General features: G+C 37.4%; 3 protein-coding genes and 1 long non-coding RNA gene across 4 annotated transcripts in view; 2 read left to right on the top strand and 2 right to left on the bottom strand.

The window, feature by feature from the left end:
* LOC111321764 (tubulin-specific chaperone A) overlaps window positions 1-303 on the bottom strand; it is a 6,771-nt gene extending 6,468 nt beyond the window's left edge. The window contains exon 1 of the mRNA XM_088756094.1: window positions 144-303. Coding sequence (XP_088612220.1) covers window positions 144-202 — 59 coding nt within the window. The 5' untranslated portion in view covers window positions 203-303. The remainder of the gene's footprint in view (window positions 1-143) is intronic.
* An 81-nt stretch (window positions 304-384) lies between these two features.
* On the top strand, window positions 385-5,669 carry LOC111321685 (uncharacterized). Its single transcript, XM_022924636.2, has 6 exons — window positions 385-542; window positions 1,518-1,842; window positions 2,081-2,633; window positions 2,783-2,880; window positions 3,454-3,629; window positions 4,593-5,669. Exons 2-6 carry the CDS (start codon window positions 1,518-1,520, stop codon window positions 4,860-4,862), a joined length of 1,422 nt encoding a protein of 473 aa, XP_022780371.2. The 5' UTR covers window positions 385-542; the 3' UTR covers window positions 4,863-5,669.
* LOC111321686 (secretory carrier-associated membrane protein 1) lies at window positions 5,134-18,862 on the bottom strand. Its single transcript, XM_022924637.2, has 10 exons — window positions 18,703-18,862; window positions 18,453-18,551; window positions 16,707-16,814; window positions 14,748-14,786; window positions 14,313-14,379; window positions 13,260-13,391; window positions 11,352-11,520; window positions 10,176-10,277; window positions 7,318-7,435; window positions 5,134-6,723 (listed from the first exon to the last, which is right to left on the bottom strand). The coding sequence occupies exons 1-10, from the start codon at window positions 18,754-18,756 to the stop codon at window positions 6,574-6,576; spliced, it is 1,038 nt and encodes a 345-aa protein (XP_022780372.2). The 5' UTR covers window positions 18,757-18,862; the 3' UTR covers window positions 5,134-6,573.
* On the top strand, window positions 15,310-16,013 carry LOC148732050 (uncharacterized). Its single transcript, XR_015999711.1, has 2 exons — window positions 15,310-15,745; window positions 15,897-16,013. It is a non-coding gene; the product is annotated as an uncharacterized LOC148732050 (long non-coding RNA).
* Window positions 18,863-19,010: the final 148 nt, after the last annotated feature.

The raw sequence follows: 19,010 nt of genomic DNA, 5'->3' as shown, positions 1-19,010 counted from the left end.
ACCCGTAACAACCATTTTTACAATGTCAAAACAAGCACTCCAAACAAAACAGATAATGACAATTTTGACATCGTGGCTACAGAAACAAAGTTTTTAAAAAGATCAGCGCAATATACAGAAAAAAATGAGATCCGAGAATTTACCTCTTTACTACTCCAGTCTGGATTTTAAGTCGTCGTTTAGGATCGGATACAGAAGCCATATTTTGAAGCAAAACTATGTTTCAAAATCTCTGTAGAATGACCGCCAAGTCAATGAACAAATTCTGTAAGAGACTGGGAATTGGTTATCATAATACATGTTCAGTAAGGAGCTACCGCTGTTCAAAAAGACTTTCACTTCAGCTCCAGTCCCCGCTCCAGATTTTCAGGAAGTGTATCAGCTGTTGGTGCAGCTGTCATTGGTTTTCCTGTCCTTGATTGTTCTGCTACGAATTGCCTCATCAGACTGGGTTTCACTTAGACAACAGAATTGCAGAAACAATATTTCCTTCCCAAGTGACGAAAGACGAGATTTGCAGAGAAAATAAACTTACTTCGAAGGTCAGACGTTTACAAGTTCGCGATTTTACCTAAGCTTTGCGGTGGTTTTGGACAGACAGGCATAATTTTTAGTAAAATGTTGTTTAATATGCTGATTGAGATAAATTAACTTGTATTAACTTGTTCACAACTATATTAGTTTGCTCACCTTCTGAACGCCTCAGCATCTGAACGCTGATAACTCAATGAGTAAGTTTTCTCCACTAAGTAAGAATAACCTTAATTCTTTTTTTTTTCATTTTAAACAGAACTGCCCGCGAAAATTAGACCCTCGTAAATAAGTGATTAATACGATATGCCAACTTTGTAAAAACAGATGCTTTGAGATTAAAGTTTGCATTTAATCATCGATAACAAAAATTCAGACAAGCTTTTCGTGTTTGAGTATTCAATTAAGCTCTTATTTGGTTTAAGTTAGTATTTTGTTTGTAACTTTAAAACGAGCTCTACACTCTTTAGTAAATGTTGATGTATTGACATCAAGATCAGACTGCCTAAAGAGAAGTAAATGGAAATTTTGCAAAAAGAAATAAACTAGAATAAACTAGGCCAGTGAAGCTCTTCAGGATATTATCAACACACCAATTTGTCAGAGGGCATTAAACCAGAAAAAAATATTCCTTCATGTAGAACAATTTAGAAAGCGTAACTTGTGGAGAGGTTGCATGTATCTTTGAATTCCTTTTCAAGGCTGTGGTATACAATGTGGGTGAATATATACTGGTACATAATTAGTGTATCTTATCTGCAGCCAGTTAGGCATTGACAATGGTGTCATTAAGGAAGAAAATGAAAGTGTTAACTGCTCAAAGGAGGGTGCTAAACCATGATGTTCCTCTTGAAACAACATAATGATTTTTCATTCAAGAATCACATCACAAAGCTCGAAGATCACTGAAGCTTAAAGCTTTGAAGACATTTAGATCAGTTATTAAACTTATTTAACATCACATCTTAACTCTTTTTTTTTCACAGATGTACTACATTATGTTATTTTCAAGTAAAAGATCTTTTGAGATTTTTACCCTCACTGAGTTTTTCTGTATTGTGAGTTTAATTTTGTGCCATGAGTATTCCTCGCACCATTCAGAGACTCATTCCTGTGGGAATCAGTACGGTGAAGGTTGTAATGTGGCCAAGAATAATCTAACAGATGAGGAAATGTTTCAGCGTGGACATATGAAACCATTTGGATCACATCGTCCTCCTGATTTCATTGTGGAAGAACTTCCTTACATGATTTCCCCTGAGGATTTCTATATGAATTATGTAGTAAAGCACAAGCCAGTTGTGTTTAAAGGTGAACTGTTTTTACAGTCTAGTTTCTTTGTCAGTGTTTGAATATGATTATTTTTTTTTCTTACTACATGTACTACAAATGCATTTTATGAAAATTACTTGGTCTACATGTATATAGAGTTACCATAAATCATTCAGATACCATGACTTTAAATGCAAGTGCACATCAGGAGAGAGGAAGTGTTATTTAGAGGCTATTGCATGATTAAGTCAAGAAAATTACTGTTTTACTTATTTAGGTGCTGTGAAATACTGGCCTGCATATACAAAGTGGACAGATGAATACTTGAATACAACTTATGGCCAAGAAAGGTTTCACATGGAAACAAAGGATGACGACAAATGGAACGTCCCCCCTGATATGGAGCTGAGTACATTTCTCTCTCATTACAATCATTCTAATCGCTACCTTGTTGATGAAGTACTCCCAGACATGCGAAAAGATGTGATTCTTCCTCTGTGTTTGCGCTGCGAAGAAATGAGCTCATTCTTTTTTGTGTCCTATTTCTGGATGAGCACTGGGGGAACATCGTCATCCATTCACATTGATACTGATGAGAACTTATTGTGTGTCATTCATGGACATAAATCTGTCCTCATGGTGTCTCCAGTTTATTCCACACATCTGTATTCTGATGAGTCACGGGTGTTGGGTGTCTTGGACATCAATCCACAAGCTGTTGATCTAGAGAAATTTCCCAATGTCATGAAAGTTCGGTATCACCATGCCAATGTTGAAGAAGGAGATATTGTTTATATCCCTCAGATGTGGTGGCATCAAGTTATATCTAGGTAAATGTGGCGTGTATATTCTTTCCATCTGAGGAAATGTTTACCTGTCCAACCTAAGAAGTATTGATTGAAGGGTATGTCTACTGAGGCAAGTGTCTTTGATACATTTGCCTTAATGTAATGTTTGTTTTCTGTCATTGTTATAATAGACCTGAGCGTCAACAAGCAGTGGCCTTGTGGTGGAAATCCAAACCCGCTTTTAAAAAACCTGGAAGGGAGGCACTACCAGTTAAAAGTCTTGAAAAAGGTATGGGCTGCAAACTGGGTGCCAGCACATTGGGTGTTTGAACACACTGTAAATACTTAACAAATGGTAAACACCACAGCATACACTGATAAGGGAATGAGGATGCTAAGCATGAAAGAAGTGTAAGAGTTGCACGAGGTGATAGCTGAGAGCGACTCTAGCTTCTTGAAAGTTGAGCACACCACCCAAGTGCATCCATAACTCAATAGACTATACCATTTGTTTTATACCATAACATTGATACATTGATTGAAGCAAAATAGTTACCTTTTATTTAACAAATCATATGTGACCAGAAAAAAAACCAGCGCAGGTAAACTAGTCTTTTTATTAACTCGTGTCAGCAGCATACACCCATGGGCAAATGGTGGATGCTAAATAGACCAATCAGAGCGCGCACTCTACTTTGGTTTTGCTATAAATGTATTGGGTAATCAAGATACTCTCCATTCCAGGCTATGCCAACCAAATTACCTCTGATAAAAAATTTGCACAGTGTGATTGATATTCATTTAATTATCATTATAGTAAACTGTACTTTCTTTACTGAATGAAGATATAAATTATTTACAGAAAGGTTTTCCTTTGGAAATGTCTTGGCTCAGTATGAGTTATGGGTTCAAAATGTGAGTGATTACACACCAAGAATAAAATGCAAGGACCAGCAGGTGTTCATGAGCAATTATCAGTTTGAAAGTGACAAATCCAATGCACCACAGACACGGGGGGATGGAGGTTACCTGGAAGAGGTATGGAACAACTTGAGAAGATAACTTTTAGAGTGAGATGTAATGGGTTAATCAAATGTTTTTTTGCAATCTGGGGTACTGACAGCTCATCTTTGGGGTCTCGTATTGTCATGAAAAGTTCCAGGCAAAATCTAAATTTCTCAGTGTTTTGTTCAAATTTGAAAGTGCTTCAGAGTTACATATGAATCAAATGTTCCACGACTTCAGTTCTGATTAGTGAAATGGGATTCAGTTCTTTTCTGAGTGGTTTGCCTTTCATTGTCCACTTTCATGCATATTAGAAATTGATTTCAATTGGTAGTGTTATTACCATTTGGTAGTTTTTTGTGCAGAACAAACTTTAGGTACATTTGAGAACAGAGCCAAAAGACAGTTCAGGACCATGTTTTTTTTTTTTTTCAAAAGGAGTCAAATGCAACCACTCAACTGACCCCTTAATTAACCCTTTCACTCCCACCAGTGACCAAGACAGAATTTCTCCTTACCGTGTCAATACAATATCAAGCAGGCAAGGGATTATCGGTGGATCAAAATACTAAATTCTCCAAACTAACATCATAAGAATTGTATGGCAGACGGTAAGGAGAATTATGAATGTGATCTTGGGAGTGACAGGGTTAACCCTTTGACCTGTGAGAGTGACAAGCACCTAAAAAAAATGTCTCCTTGCAACATCACCGCCGAATCAAACAATAGTCACATGAATGAAAGAAATCATCACCAAGACGCTCTTGATTGTTCACCAAATTCTCCTTGTCAGCACCTTGGGAAATGTATAAAGAACAGAAGGGAGAATATGCACACTGACTTTAGGGTGTATAGGGTTAGTAAACAATACATGCATATTGCGGGAGACATTCTTGGTCCAGGCCTTTTTATGTTCATTGGACTGAATCTGATTCCACTGTGCTATAATAATCTTGAACTGATGTTTCTTTTTATTCATTAATTTTTTTTTGGCAGGAATTAGGCCTGAAAATCAGTGATCTGCACAAGCCAGAATACAGAGATTTAGACCCTTGCGACTTTGACTACACAAATCAGAAAAGTCCATGTCACTTTAGAAGCTGTCGCGACCAGGAGGATGAAGGGAACACCAAGTGCATCCGATATATACTGGACTACTGCCTTCACTACGATGACAGAGGATGTGTAGATCAGCTGCCACAGTTGATGAATAAGCTTGGATCTTCTCAGTACAAGGAGATACAACAAATGCCATCTGAGTTTTGAGCGCACGTTTGCTGTGCTTTCCTTTCATGCTGCTGTACATGTTTTATATGCTAAATTCTCTAGGAAGTAAGAGTTGTTTCGTAGCAGTTTGTCACTGCTCTTGTATTTTTATTTTCCTTCTCTTTTTCTCTCTTCCTTCCCTTTCCCCCTTCAAGTCCTTCTCCTCAAGAGTTTTTAATTCAATGTTAAGGAAGCTGTGTAGTTTATTGCAGGGAAGGGAATCAAAGAGAAATATTGTTATTTAAAATGTAACAAATATCATCATAGACAATTTTGTAGAAGAACCTCTAATTTAATTTGACAAATTATCACTTACATCTGTTTTAACATCAGCTTTACCAATAAACTGAGTGTACAATTTACACACAGAAGATGATGATACATGCCACCTCTACTTTCAATGTGATTAACAAGCCAAACAGTTCCTGAGGCATAATCCTTGGTCCACTGGTCACAACACTTCTGAACTGAAAAGTGGAGTGACTACTTCCATTTAGTGGTGTACTCTCTTAGAGAAAGTTATGTTCCCTATCAAACAAAACTTTATAGTATACTGTACAAATAGCAATCCAAAAAAATCTTAAGAAGAACAAACTTCTTTTCAGTGTAACACTTCACTTTTCAAATGCTCCCCTCAATCTTAAGTGAAATGAATGGAAACCCATAAACTTTGCAAAAGTAGTGTCACTAGATATACAATAGTTTGCTACCTGTATGTTCTACGATACAAATTAAGACTTTGGCTAGGCCAAACTAGATGTTAATGCTACCTTATATTAGATAAATAAATCATATAATTTTAATTTACTGCAGATTCATTCAACCCTAACCAAAAATAAACCCAAACCAGGATTGTACACTGTAACAAATTGGGCTAATATTTAACTTAGTACACTTCTCCTTAGGCTTGCTTTATTCTAAGATGAACTAAACCTCTTTTTTTAAATGGTGGACATCATTAGTATCCTTTTCTGTACTAGTTTATCAGCCTTCTAAGCCCACTTTTTGGAATGAAAATTTTTACTGATGACTATAGAGCAAAGAACAGGATGGCTTATCATATAAATGAATAACAGTTACTACTGTCATTCATAAGCTCTTCTCCCATCTTAAATTGTCCAAATTTTCTCTTGTTCTGGGCATCTAGATCATCTCTCCTACATTTCTCAACCCTTGTTCTTGAAGCTCCCAATTTCTTTCTCCAATTCACTACAATGGCCTTACACTTGAATAAATTACACAGGACTGACGCTTGCACAAGCTAACAAAACTCTCGGCACATAATCTTTTTGCCTTGGCTTTCTTCCAGGTTATCCGGATCTTTTCACAGTAAAAGAAAGCCCTAGATTACTTTAAGGTATGGTTGAAAAAGACCATTAACACTTTCCTAGTTTCCCCAATTTTGGTCTTATTGAATCCTGGAAACCAAAACAAAACCAGGAAATTATCATATAAGTGTTGATACATTTTTAAAGGCTAGTTCAACTTGTACTGATTAAACTAAAAACTATGCTTTTCAAAGCAAATACTGTGGCACCATAATTTCTCATCTCTCACAAACAATGAAAATGGTTCTACACAAGAATATAATTAGAAAAATGTTCCAAAAATACGTGATCATCAATGTATGGGCAAAACATATCCATACACAGCCTGTGATTATGCATTTCTTCAAACGTGTAATTGTACTTCCTTCCACTTCCAGTACTGCTCACTTCTGATTGGTCATGGCACTTCGCACTCCAGCAGCAGCAACATTGGTTGCAGCACTCTGCACATGTGGATTGGAAGCCACACCACTTGCAAACTCACCCTGTGCCTTTTGCAGACTAGCACCAGCTAATCGGTAGATCGTGTGGACCTAAGAAATTTTCATACAAAAAATTAAATAGTTACCACAATTACTTCCATTGGCTACCAATCCAAGAGTTGTGTACAACCTTACCCCTGCAATCCCCTACACTGAAACTGTTAGAGGATTCTAACTAGAAAGCTAATAACTACATATCCTTGTCACTTTGGTGTTACCAGATAGTTCTCAGAAGTATATACCACACAATTAGCCCCCACCCCCACCCTCCATTTCCTACAAATCTGATGTTTTGTTTCCACGTGGAAACAAAACTGGAAGAACGATCCTTTTACCTGTTGAATTTTCAATAATTCAAAGCAATTATGGGTGGTCATAAGAGACGATTACTACAAGTGGTAAATTTCACCAGTTACCCCTCTGAAAAGGAGAACACTGATATTGTCATTAATTTAAAATTTCAATTGTCTTCTGCTACCTATGTGGTGTAGATACCTCTCAGATGTTACTGCTTTGAAAATATGTCATACGTTGACTGTGCTTACAACTTTTACCCGCTGTGAAAAACGACTAGCAAGAATCCTGTGTCAATGTTGGCTGCTTGAGGAAATTTGAAACATCGGATAAGATCTGTACAAACTGTACCTTCATAAGGAGGCTAATATCCGCAATGACACCCACTAAAAACAATACTGCTGCTATGAACATCATGGCTCCCACAGCTACATCTTGGTGAATTACTTGAGTTGCATTGATAAAACCACTGAAACAGGAAAAAATTGGAGTTACCTACAGCCTGTATTAGTAGATAGATAGATACCTTTATTAGGAAGTAAAATCATTGCAGCCCCAGGGCCAGCTGAAATACGACTTACTTTACAATGGGAATAAATTATCTCTTACTCTAAGATAACTACAATAAAAGCTGCAAAGTGTAATCTACAATAAAATACAATAAGAGAAGCATCAAAAACCAAAATACAAATAAGATAGCTACTAATAATTAAAACTGTTGGCCATGATAAATGTGTTTTTGAAACTATTTGTCTAACAAATCGGTAGCTTGAAGTATCTCTGGCTGCAGGTGCGATAGGTGGACTTGTTGCGTGGGACAGCAGATCATGAAGCTTGTGGTTTTCGTCCCTTACAATCTGATCAAATAGAGCATCACACAAGATCTCCCTCCCCTCGTACAGTGATGCAATGTAAAGAGCTACTATAGCCCCAGCGTAGGATAAGTAAGGTTGAATCATCCGCAACGCACGTTCTTGCAACCTTTCCATTTCATTAGACAGATATTGCAGCAAAGAATGATGAAAACCTGGGCATGCATATTCTAATACATGCATATACTAATAATTTAGTGTACTCTTGAATATCATAGATGTGTAAGCCAATGTGACTGAGTACACTTTGTCAATTAGAGCTGTCAATAATACCTAATAGCTGGCTAAAAGGCTTGTCAACCATCTTTGGTCAGTTTTTTTAGTTAATTTACTTTGTCAAAAGTGGTGATGAAAAATTATTTGATTATTGAAATACCATGGGAAACATTAGCATAGCAGTAATTTCCCAGTTTTGAGTGGAATTGAATCCATAAATTAATAGGAAAGGTTTAAAAATGTGAATTGATTCCAAAATCAGAGTCTGAATGGAGGTTCCTACGAACCTTGCGGAACTGACTAAACAACATGGCCTTTACACTGCTAATTTGCAGTCTTCTTTCAAACTTATCACCAGCCCTGTCAATTAGCCATTTTCTAAACGAGCGGCGGTCTGGGTACGATTTGCCACTACAAAGGCTCTTGGGATCGTTTGGAGGGACAACGTGAAGGTAAACAAACATGGCGCACCATAACTGCTGTATTCCAGGCTGCACTAATAGTTACAGAAATGCACCTAACCTTCAGTATTGCAGAATTCCTAAAGAGCCTGATATTACCTAGAAAGTACGTGGTTCTTATGAGGAACGAGACGCTGAAATTAGACTCTACAAGTACGCGGATTTGTTCAGCTCATTTCGATGGAGGAGAAAAACTTAGCAGAACACGCTTGCCTTCAATTTTTCCATGGACAAAACCGACAGCTCCACGTAGAGAACTCAAGAGGGCTAGTTTCGAAGATACGCAGAAAATTGAGCAAACCAAAAAAAGAAAAACAACACTTGCTCAGTTACCACTGGAAGCGAACTTTAAATTTGAAGAACAGTCGGAAAATATTAGTGTTAATGCTGACACCAGTACCAGTGTGGAAATACAAACATTACTTACTGGTGACCAACTAAACAGTTTATATAACAGAATACAAACAAGTGAACAAGAAATTGTTAAGCTAAAGGGAGAGATTCAGCAGTTGGAGAAAGAAAACAATAACATAAAAGAAGTGAACAGCAAATTACAACAGTGGTAATTTGAGCAATTTGAGCAAGTGTTGTTTTTCTTTTTTTTGGTTTGCTCCATTTTCTGCACATCTTTGAAACTGGCCCTCTTGAGTTCTCTACGTGGAGCTGTCGGTTTTGTCCATGGAAAAATTGAAGGCAAGTGTGTTCTGATAAGTTTTTCTCCTCCATCGAAATCAGCTGAGCAAATCCGCGTACTCGTAGAGTCTAATTTCAGCGTCTCGTTCCTCATAAGAACCACGTACTTTCTACGTATATCAGGGTCTTTAGGAATTCTATAATACTGAAGGTTAGGTGCATTTCTGTAATTATTAGTGCAGCCTGGAGTACAGCAGTTATAGTGCGCCATGCACGTTTGTTTACCTTCACGTTGTCCCTCCAAACGATCCCAAGAGCCTTTATGGTGGCAAATCGTACCCAGACCACCGCTCGTTTAGAAAATGGCTAATGAGGGAGTTACTTCAGGACAAAAATAATTATACCAAAAAGTTGGAAATTGAAAGAAATCTAGAAATCTTTGACATGCTTTTGCTAATTTTTCCTTTTTTCAAACAAGATTAGAAATACCATCACTGAATGTCTGTGAAGAGTCTTCTTGAGACAGACAAAGTTTTTGGATTGCTACAAAGTAAATGGTTACAAGGATTAACAAGATCAAGGTCATGAAACCTAAGTTGACAGAATTAAAAAAGGTAAAGTCTGTTTAAGAGCCTTGTGGCCCATTAGGCCGGTGCTTAACTCCAGTTTCTGTAGCATGAAGCGACTAGGAGTATTTCTACTCCCTCTGGATGGGATACTAGTCCATCACAGGGTTACCCCCCCAGCATTAAATTTGCTGGTACCCATTTATATACCTGGGTGAAGAGAGGCACTGTGAGAGTAAAGTGTCTTGCCTAAGAACACAACATAATGTCCCGGCCGGGGCTCGAACCCGGACTACTCGATCTGGAGTCAAACGCACCAACCATGAGGCCACCGCGCCTCCACAAGTTGACAGTATTGGCCCCCCTTAATTCATTATACCAAACCCAATCTGGAGTGTAACATTTCAGAAAAATAGTAAGAGTAAAATTGTATCAAGGGTCTAAATGAAAAGAAAACTTACCAGGTTCCACCACCAGGAATACCAAGACAGTAAAATATATTAAGTCCTATGTGAAGAAAGTAGATGAGAAAGAATATGATGTAGCTGAAGGAGCTGTCATTCCTGAAAGAAACAACAAGAACGAAAATACAGTTTACAGTTAACATTACACTACTAAAATGGAAACATGGCTTGTACAAGCACGGAGTGCACATGCGCATCAAGGGCTCCATTGCTTTTTTTCTGCTTTCAAAAATTACAGTAAGTTATTTCCCACAAAAATTCCTCCAGTCTTTTGAAACTTGATTTCTCAAAACAACTTACATTTGTGCGTTACTATAACTTTCACCCTTAACCTCCCCAAAATCTGACCGTTAATTCACCCCTCTAGCTGCTACACATTCCCTTATGAATTACTGTAGTTGCAATCATTTGGTGTTACAACATGGCTTTACAAAAGTGTGCGCTCCGATTGGCTCATACGCTCGATCCATTTGCCCATAGGTTGCACGCTGACGTCAGTTTGTTTTGCTTCTTTTTTTTTTCATGGCAACTTTTCCGTCAATGTTGCCACTACACACAACATAATTCCTGTTTTTTGCAGGTATTTTGCTCGTGAAATATGGACAAATTTTGTGATATTTCCGGAAATAAGGAAGATAATTCTTGTGGGCTGCCAAATTTCGAGCTCAAGGTTTTTGTCGGGTCTCCAGCTTAGAGTTTGAGATTGAGCGAGCAGGAACTTAATCAGCTGGTTGAACAATTAAATATTTATACACAAAACAAAAGATGTTTGAAAGTCTCAATGTTATAAAAGAAATGGTTAGCGTGCAGCCTGCAACCATCGAGTTATGATGCACTTGGGAGGTTTGCTAAGCACTCAAGAGGCTAGAGTCGCACTCACCTCTTGCGCTTCTTTCGTGCTTAGCAACCTCCCGTGTGCATCCATAACTCGATGGTTGCACGCTGCACGCTAACCATTTCTTAATGGGATCCAGCTACATGTACATGTTCCTTATACCTGTGTGAATATCTCTGAGTCATAACTTGTTGGCAGGATAACAGTGTATGAAGACATTACATATACATCACCCACTGGAAGTCAACAGGTTCAATGGATCACCAAATTTAGACAATCACTTTGCTAACTCAATTTTCTTTAAATGTTATTGATTACCCCATCACATCTGCACTTACTTCAGAGCATTATAGCATGGTCGGTACCAACCAAGAAATGAAAAAGGAACATTTACAATTAGGTAGAGTATGGATAATCCAAAAGTTTCTCCCTCATGTACTTGGTCAGCACCCTTAACAAGCAAGGCAAATGCAGCAAGGAAGTTGAAAACCATTGTAAAACTGTACACTGAAAGAATAGCAGAACAAAAGAAATCAACATACAGGTAACACAAAAATAACATCACAGCAAAATAAAAAGCAATCGGTTTAAACCAATATTTTGAGACTCGCATCTACAAACTCAATGCAGACTACCATCTATTTTTAGAAAATTATTTAGTGCTGGGTCATTCCACAGTATTTTGCATATCACGGAGGGGACAATTCAGAGGAGAATATCATGGATAGCTCCCCAGCTTAACATAATTCAGTTCACTGAGGACTTCTAATGGATAGAACAGCTAATAATTGGTTTAAATCAAACTATTTCCAAACGACTTCTTCCACATTTGGGGGGAATTAGTCATTTATTTAGATTGTCATGGAGGGGACCAGAGAAACTATGAAAACTGAAAGTTAAAATTTAATCTCAGATTTCTGTGAATGTATAACGGCAGCAACAATAATTTAGTACATAGTTTATTTAGATGTTAATCAACGATACAACTGCCTTAAATGGAAAAGGCCTTACTCCTCTCTTACATTGTACAGGAACAGTAAGTGCTCGTGGTTATTGTCACGGAGGGGACTGTCACGGAGGGGACCTTTTGTCCAATAGGCAGCAGTGATCAATTTGAACCAATTTTCCAGCCTTAATATGAGTTTACAGCCCCCATTTAATTCAATTCTTTTAAAGATATTCTTTAAAGCTTGACCACATCAAAAAGGTTGGCTGTCGTACGTGTCGTCAAGCCTTTAAAGACATTTAATTTATGGTTGGAAAGTATTCTGGAAAGTTGTGTCATGCTATTTGTTCATATGATACAACACATTTCTTAAAAAAACCCTTCATGTGTTTCCTTTTTTAGTTTTTATTTGGAAACTTTAGGTTCATGTAAAGTACTCAAGATAACACCAATGGTTCAATAAGACCTGGTGCATACAAAAACATACAACACTTTTAAAACTCGCATGTATAACTAAAAATGTACGCAACTCAGATATTTCAAGGTTTTGTGTCTCTGTCTCTCTCTTTTAATAAAAAGGCTTAAAACTGCATTGTAGACTGCAAATATGCATGCATGCATGATATGCAAGATGTAAATATAATAATTATATAAGCTGAATATTGCACAAAAGTGCCACAGATTCAGAGGTGATAACAACTTACAAGTGTTAAAACTTGTATATGTACAGTTGTACAGCTAACTGTTGACAATATCCAGTTTATACTAAAGTAGTCTAAAATCCAGTACACTCTTAGTGAATAAACCTCCAAAAAGCTCAAATCTCATTTTCATAAATGCTGTAAAAGACAGCCAGTTATCATAGGCTTTCTTGTGCTCAGAATTAGTCCTGCTTTTTGAAAAACAGGTGCACTTTCTCAACTTCACCTTGCACTGAAAATGTAAATGGGCGATTGCCTTCCAGCATTACAGGACCATAAAAAATACCACTGCAATGTACCCTGTCCATGTCATCTCATCTTGGCCAGTCATAGGTGGCAGAGCTTATGCTGTGTTAGAACTTGAATTCTACAAAGCCATCTTCCACAGACAATGGTTTCACTTCTTACTTCATTTGATGGACAAGTTCAAAATACCATGTTTCTTATGAAAGGATACAATATGTTTATCTATGGTGGGATGATTTGGTTTTATAAACTGATTTGATAATATACAGTTGGCCACCGTAAAGCTGATGTTTTGGGCATTAGCACGTTATCCATAATTTGGTTACACATAAACATTAAACATAAGCACTTGCCTTGCCACCTGATGAAAACCATTTTACAAGTCCACTGATATTCAATGGGAATATCAATGCTGATATCATGAAAGAAACATGGCTTGCAAGGACACCGTTGTGGGAGAGGTGGGAAATTGTTTTCCCTATACCCTGTAAAACAAATAAAAAAAACAACAATGATATGCATTTTAATATCTTTCTCCTGATTGTTGCTGTACATGAAGAGGTATTACAGGTTGCTGAGTGCAATGCTACAATCCCATATAGCACTCCAAATTTAAGCTTAAGAAAATAAAACAGGGTACTTTCTAATACTTCACCAAAATAGTTTGGCATGGTCTGTCCTTCATTACTTTTTTATAACAACCCATTCAAAAAATGCACAGGAACATTTTCCAAGGTGTGGAAAGTTAATAAAGGTGTTTTGAGTAATGTGCACTACAGCAAGGCTGTGCTCTATGAAAACTTGAAGGGAGCCCAGTGCTCTGAAACTGTGAAATCCAGGGTGCCCAAGGCTGCAAATAACTAACAGGCAGTCACCAGTCACGTTGTCCAGTCGACATGCTTTTGCTCGGACACTACCCGTTTTTGGCTGGTCAAATTTTAACAGTCAGAACTCTTGCGATAGTGAACCCAGATTGCACAGGAATCCTTTTGCAACTAAAAAACAACTGAATCCAAGTTGGTCTGGCAATAAAAATTACAAGTTAACAATTAATTTTTACTACTCCTTACTACAGAAGCAGCCTCTTCAGATTAAATGATTTTGTTCAGTTCGTGCGTTCGAATTAAAAAAATCCTGTTATTGGCCAATTGCACTCGTGTTTACACACACTGAGTGACTGAGGATTTTTCCCTTTCACTCCCAAGATCTCATCGGTAATTCTCCTTACTGTCCACCATAGATTTCTGATGATGTTAGTGCTGAAAATTTGGTTTTGGATCTACCAATAATTTCCTAACTGATATTCTTCTAAATATTCTCCCCATATGTCTTCTTGGTATTGATTTGATATTGTAAGGAGAAATTCTGTTTTGGTCTTTTATGGGAGTTATTGTTTAAGTCTCTACCTCCAAATTGCATTCTTTGTAACTCTTGTTCTTTCCTTTGAAGCTCTGCCGCTTTACGTTCTAAATCCTGAAAAAAAAAGTTCACAAGCATTTCATTTTAGTTGCAATGATATGAATACATTTATTATAATATATATGCAGATAGATACAAGACCAATATAGCTGTAAATTGTTTTAGAGGGTTTATACAATATCTCAAGGCTGGAAAACTCAAAATGCTTGTTCATCTACTTTCAACTTATGACCTTTAACACTCAGAACCAAATATTTTTGCACCTTGCTAGGTAAATATCAAACACAAGCTACCAGTTTGGCAGCTTTCACTAAAAATCTAGTCATCAAAATGACTACCAAAACAGCCACAACTTGGAACACCCTCTAGCAACAAACTGTATATGCACACATGTAACACTGATGAAGACATCATACAAGTACCTCTTGCCTTTTCCTTAGATTTTCCTGTTCTTCTGCAATCTGTGCAAAATGTGTGCAGAAAATGGAATCAGAAATAATCACCTATTTATTATCTTTCATCTACTTCATTTAGATTAATGCGTTACATGGTAAACATTGCGTACCAAAATTTTTGCATTATCTCTGTTATGTCTATTTTGTTATTAATTTTGTGCATTAAGGGCAAAGGGAGACACGTCTGTGCACAAGCTATTGAGAAATAATGGCAGAGCATGACTATTACAAATGTATTGTGTCTTCTGGAAGAGGAATGTTTCCTGTCAATTATCCCTTTTATGAGACAGTTTTGTTGGGCGCAAAGTTCACATAGGAGAAAATGTTTTCTTAGATAAGTGTATTTAGTAAAGTTTGCTAAGGCTCTCAGAGAATTTCTAAGTTAAAGTCCTGTTACTGTAGTGTATTTGGAGGTACGAGAATTAAATACTGAGGAAGTCTATACAATCTCTCCTTTTCAATCACCACCAGAGGGTGTTTTTGAGTGGGAGACACAATCACCACACCCAAAAATACAACTGGCTCCCAACTTACTCTGATTTCTGCTTCTAAAATAAAATACCATATTTATTCAACTATGAGCCAAACTTGGCTATAAGCTAAGACAGTAAACTTTGGTCTGTTTTAATCGGGAAGGTTCTTAAAACATGTAAATTGAAAATGCTCGGCTACAAGCCGAGACCATATTCAGAGAATTCCATTCTCAAATAAACTGAAATGAATGTAAACGTTTCAAAACAGAAAAGTGTTTCAATGGAGTATTGCCGTCAAAGACAATTCCGAGATGGCCAGAGAGCACATCATCAGTGAGCCTATGGTCTGCCACTGGAGGAAAGATCAAGAGAACCTCTTTGATGGAGAGCTCAAGATGTCAGTGAAACATACAACGATGGGCTATTACACTCCAAAATATCAGCAACTGGATGAGAGATTACTAGACTGGTTTACAGAGCAGAGAAGCCAAGGTAAGTTTTCTTTTTACGTGATCGCAAATTTCAACACCGTAATACATGACATGTTTGTTTACCAATCGTGGGAATAGGCAATTCTGATTGGTCAGTTTCGAAACCATCAAAACACTTTCACAAGATCTATAAACTCATTCAAACCCTGCAGAATCTTTAATGCTCTAAACAGCACAGAAGATAAAGCAATCTACTCAGAAGAAACAGCAAAACTAATGGATGAGGAGGAGATGGTCGACGAATTTGACAACACTGAGGACGAACAGTAAGCCATATTTACCATGCCCCCAAAAAAAGGCCTCCTTTAGAAGCCACCACATAAATAAAGGTTGATGACCAACTTCAACTTGTTTCATTATTTATTTCTGCATGCAATATCTCAGCTTGTAGATGAATATATATGTTTTCCTTGTATACCAAGTTTTCCTTGTATACCTCCTCCCAGTTAGCTCAATGGATTGAGCACTGGACTGTTGTGTGGGAGGTCAAGACTTCAAGCCCTGGCCGGACCAACACTAAGGGTCTTAAAATAATTGAGAACAATTTGCTACCTTTCTATAACATCAAGAAATGGTTAGATATCCTAGTCTTCTCAGATAAGGACGAATAAATGGAGATCCCGTCTCCTACAGGGTTGGGGGTAGGAGACGTTGCATGTAATTTCCCACACACGAGATTACTGTGTGATGGATGTCCTCCCCTGGGTGGGATGGGTGGGTTTACTAGGCCCGCAGTGATTGGCGCAAGCTGTTGCAGTGTCCCTGCCTGTCGGCGAATCTAATAATTCATAAATCAAATCCTTTGAATTAACTGTTTCGGAAAAATTATGTTTGGAAAAAACACTCAGCTATAGGCCGAGAACCCTTCTCTAGCTCCAATTTTCGAGATTTTGGTAAAGTTTTGTGAAAAAACCACTTGACTTATAGACAAATAAATATGGTATAACACATATTGCACATACCACGTAAGCAGGAGGTTCTTCTTTAGCTGGAAGCACAGCTGGCTGAGAAGGGGGAGCTGCTGCAGTTGGCTGGAGAGGAGGGGGTTGGACAGCTGGTGTTGTCTTAGGCTACAAAAAGGAAAAAGCAATGAACAGCACCATTAGAAAAAAGAAACCTTTGACCCACAAAGACAAAAACATAATATTATAGCAACATACAAGAGCTTGCTCAGGCAGTATTGCATTTTGCCTTGGTATACATGTACAAGAAAAGAAGTTTAAAGTGTTGAACAAAAAATTAACAACCAAAAATGCTATTTTCTGTTTGCTTTGTTCTCCTCTTTATTTTATTTTTTTTTTTTTTGACAACCTTTCTGTTATAGGTGGGCCAAATTTATTCCATGTTTTAAGTTTTCAAATTGATGAAACTGTTTTACCCAGGTTTGCTCAAGTTCTCAATTTTACTGACAGGTTTTTATAAATTTATGGCTACATATACATGTAGTACCCCATTGAAAAATATTCTTTATCTATATTGTTATGTTACAACAGGCAAATGCTTCAGTTTGTAAATATTATTAAGAGTGCTGCGTTTCAATGATATTCAGGAATCCCATCTGGCTTTTCTTGATTTCAGTTTAAAATCGTGTATGGTGATCGGATAGAAAACAAAATAAAGCTAATCACATGTAAAATGAAATCACAACAAAATTGCATATGTGCACAAGATATTTGGAACCAACAAAGACAACACTTTCAATCAAGTTACTCATATTTGCATCATGACCTAATGGTGATCTACTGTGGCTACCCTTTGACTGGTATTTCTGATCATGAACAAGGCTTTACATGGTTTTAATCAATGTTTTAAAAGAGAGCTGATAGAAGAAAACAAATGTAAAAAAACGAGCTCATAAATGTTAAATTAAGAGCAAACAAATTCTTGGGAGAATTTTCTGTCACAATTTAACTGCATCCTTGCGAATAATCAATTTGCTTCCTCGTTCTGCTGGATTTAAGACGACCTATCGTTTGGTCAATTAACTATTGAGGACTTATAATCAAAAGCTGGTATCCCTTGAGTCTGAACACGATAAATCACTATGTGAGACGACCAGCAACCGAGAATTTTAATAGCTATAGGCCTTTACTGAGTTCGTAGCTATATGCTTTTACATCGATACAAAATCGACACGTCGGGTTTATATCATTTCCTTCTCAACGCATAACGTAGTTTTCAAGCATTTAAAAATAGTAAAGCAAAGAGAACCAAACGATGCAAAACAAATTAAATAAAGGTTTTATAAACGCAAGCGTACTTGATCCCATATCAGCTTCTTTGCAGGAGGAAATTTTAAGGTAAACATGTCTGTTGAAGAGGTTTTCGCAAACATGAGGTTTAAGTGAGCATATTCCCCGCGTGGATTCTAACGTGAGAAATTTTGTTTCCCAACACCTTGGGCTGCTAAGGTTAGGAGCTGGAGTTCGTGATGTAAATTTGGCCACCAGGTATATCGCGACAAAACTTCAGTATAATCACATCTGTACAGGTTTACATGAAAACACATCAGTCTTCTAAAGAGACTTTAATTAGTCAACACTCATTCTCAGAAAAAGGAAAGGAGTCAATACAACTATTACCCTTAGTATTTTTGGGTGTTTTCCCTTGAATTCAAAGCCCTTCTAAAAAAAATTATCAATATTCTGAGAAACTAAAGTGCTTTAAACAAAAATGCAACATGTAGCACTACTATGGAAATGAACAACCTTAGCGCCTGTTGGTTGCGAGTTGTTTGCGTCCGCAAATGGATTAAAATCTTCCAGTCCTCTAGAGGCATTGTTCGTAACTGAAGCTACCGATGGATCCTGTAAAGGTAAGGCATTCCAGGCACGTTAAAAGAATCAACTTCGACGTCTCAGAATCAAAATTTCCGAGATCACTACCGTCGGCGTGTAAACGAGTGTTCTTCTTGCATTGTGAAGCAAAAACAATCTTATTCACACAAGGAATACTTACAGCGAACGGATTTTCTGAGTCCCCAGCGAAGGGATTGTCCTCAAAACCTGCCATAGTCAAGCCTCCCCTGTGTTAAGGGAGCAAAAACAGCGACTGTAACCCTGCAATCCAACAATATGCACACAGTATTTCTACAAAAGTGAAAGAAACTTGCAACGAAAGTGCGCATGTGTACAATGGAAAACTGTCATGTGATTTAAAACGATGACGTAATCTGGAAAGTTGTTGCTAAAAATGGAACATATGCAAACATCGCTTAACCAGATGGGCTGGAAAAAAAAACCTTTCTCTAATTGAAAAGCTGTTTA

The sequence above is a fragment of the Stylophora pistillata genome, chromosome 4, assembly GCF_964205215.1.
Source record: "Stylophora pistillata chromosome 4, jaStyPist1.2, whole genome shotgun sequence".
Classification (NCBI taxonomy): Eukaryota; Metazoa; Cnidaria; class Anthozoa; order Scleractinia; family Pocilloporidae; genus Stylophora; species Stylophora pistillata.
The sequence above is the reverse complement of the archived record's forward strand: the minus strand, read 5'-3'. Positions and strand labels throughout refer to the sequence as shown.

Bases quoted from the DNA above. Each gene is read 5' to 3' on its own strand.
- LOC111321685 (XM_022924636.2), top strand. From the start codon at position 1,518: ATGTACTACATTATGTTATTTTCAAGTAAAAGATCTTTTGAGATTTTT. The intron at 2,634-2,782 runs GTAAATGTGGCG...TTGTTATAATAG, and splicing joins TGGCATCAAGTTATATCTAG to ACCTGAGCGTCAACAAGCAG. The intron at 2,881-3,453 runs GTATGGGCTGCA...AATTATTTACAG, and splicing joins AGTTAAAAGTCTTGAAAAAG to AAAGGTTTTCCTTTGGAAAT.
- LOC111321686 (XM_022924637.2), bottom strand. From the start codon at position 18,756: ATGGCAGGTTTTGAGGACAATCCCTTCGCTGGGGACTCAGAAAATCCG. The intron at 18,552-18,702 runs GTAAGTATTCCT...TTACCTTTACAG, and splicing joins ACTCAGAAAATCCGTTCGCT to GATCCATCGGTAGCTTCAGT. The intron at 11,521-13,259 runs GCAAGTGCTTAT...CTATTCTTTCAG, and splicing joins GGTTTTCATCAGGTGGCAAG to TGTACAGTTTTACAATGGTT.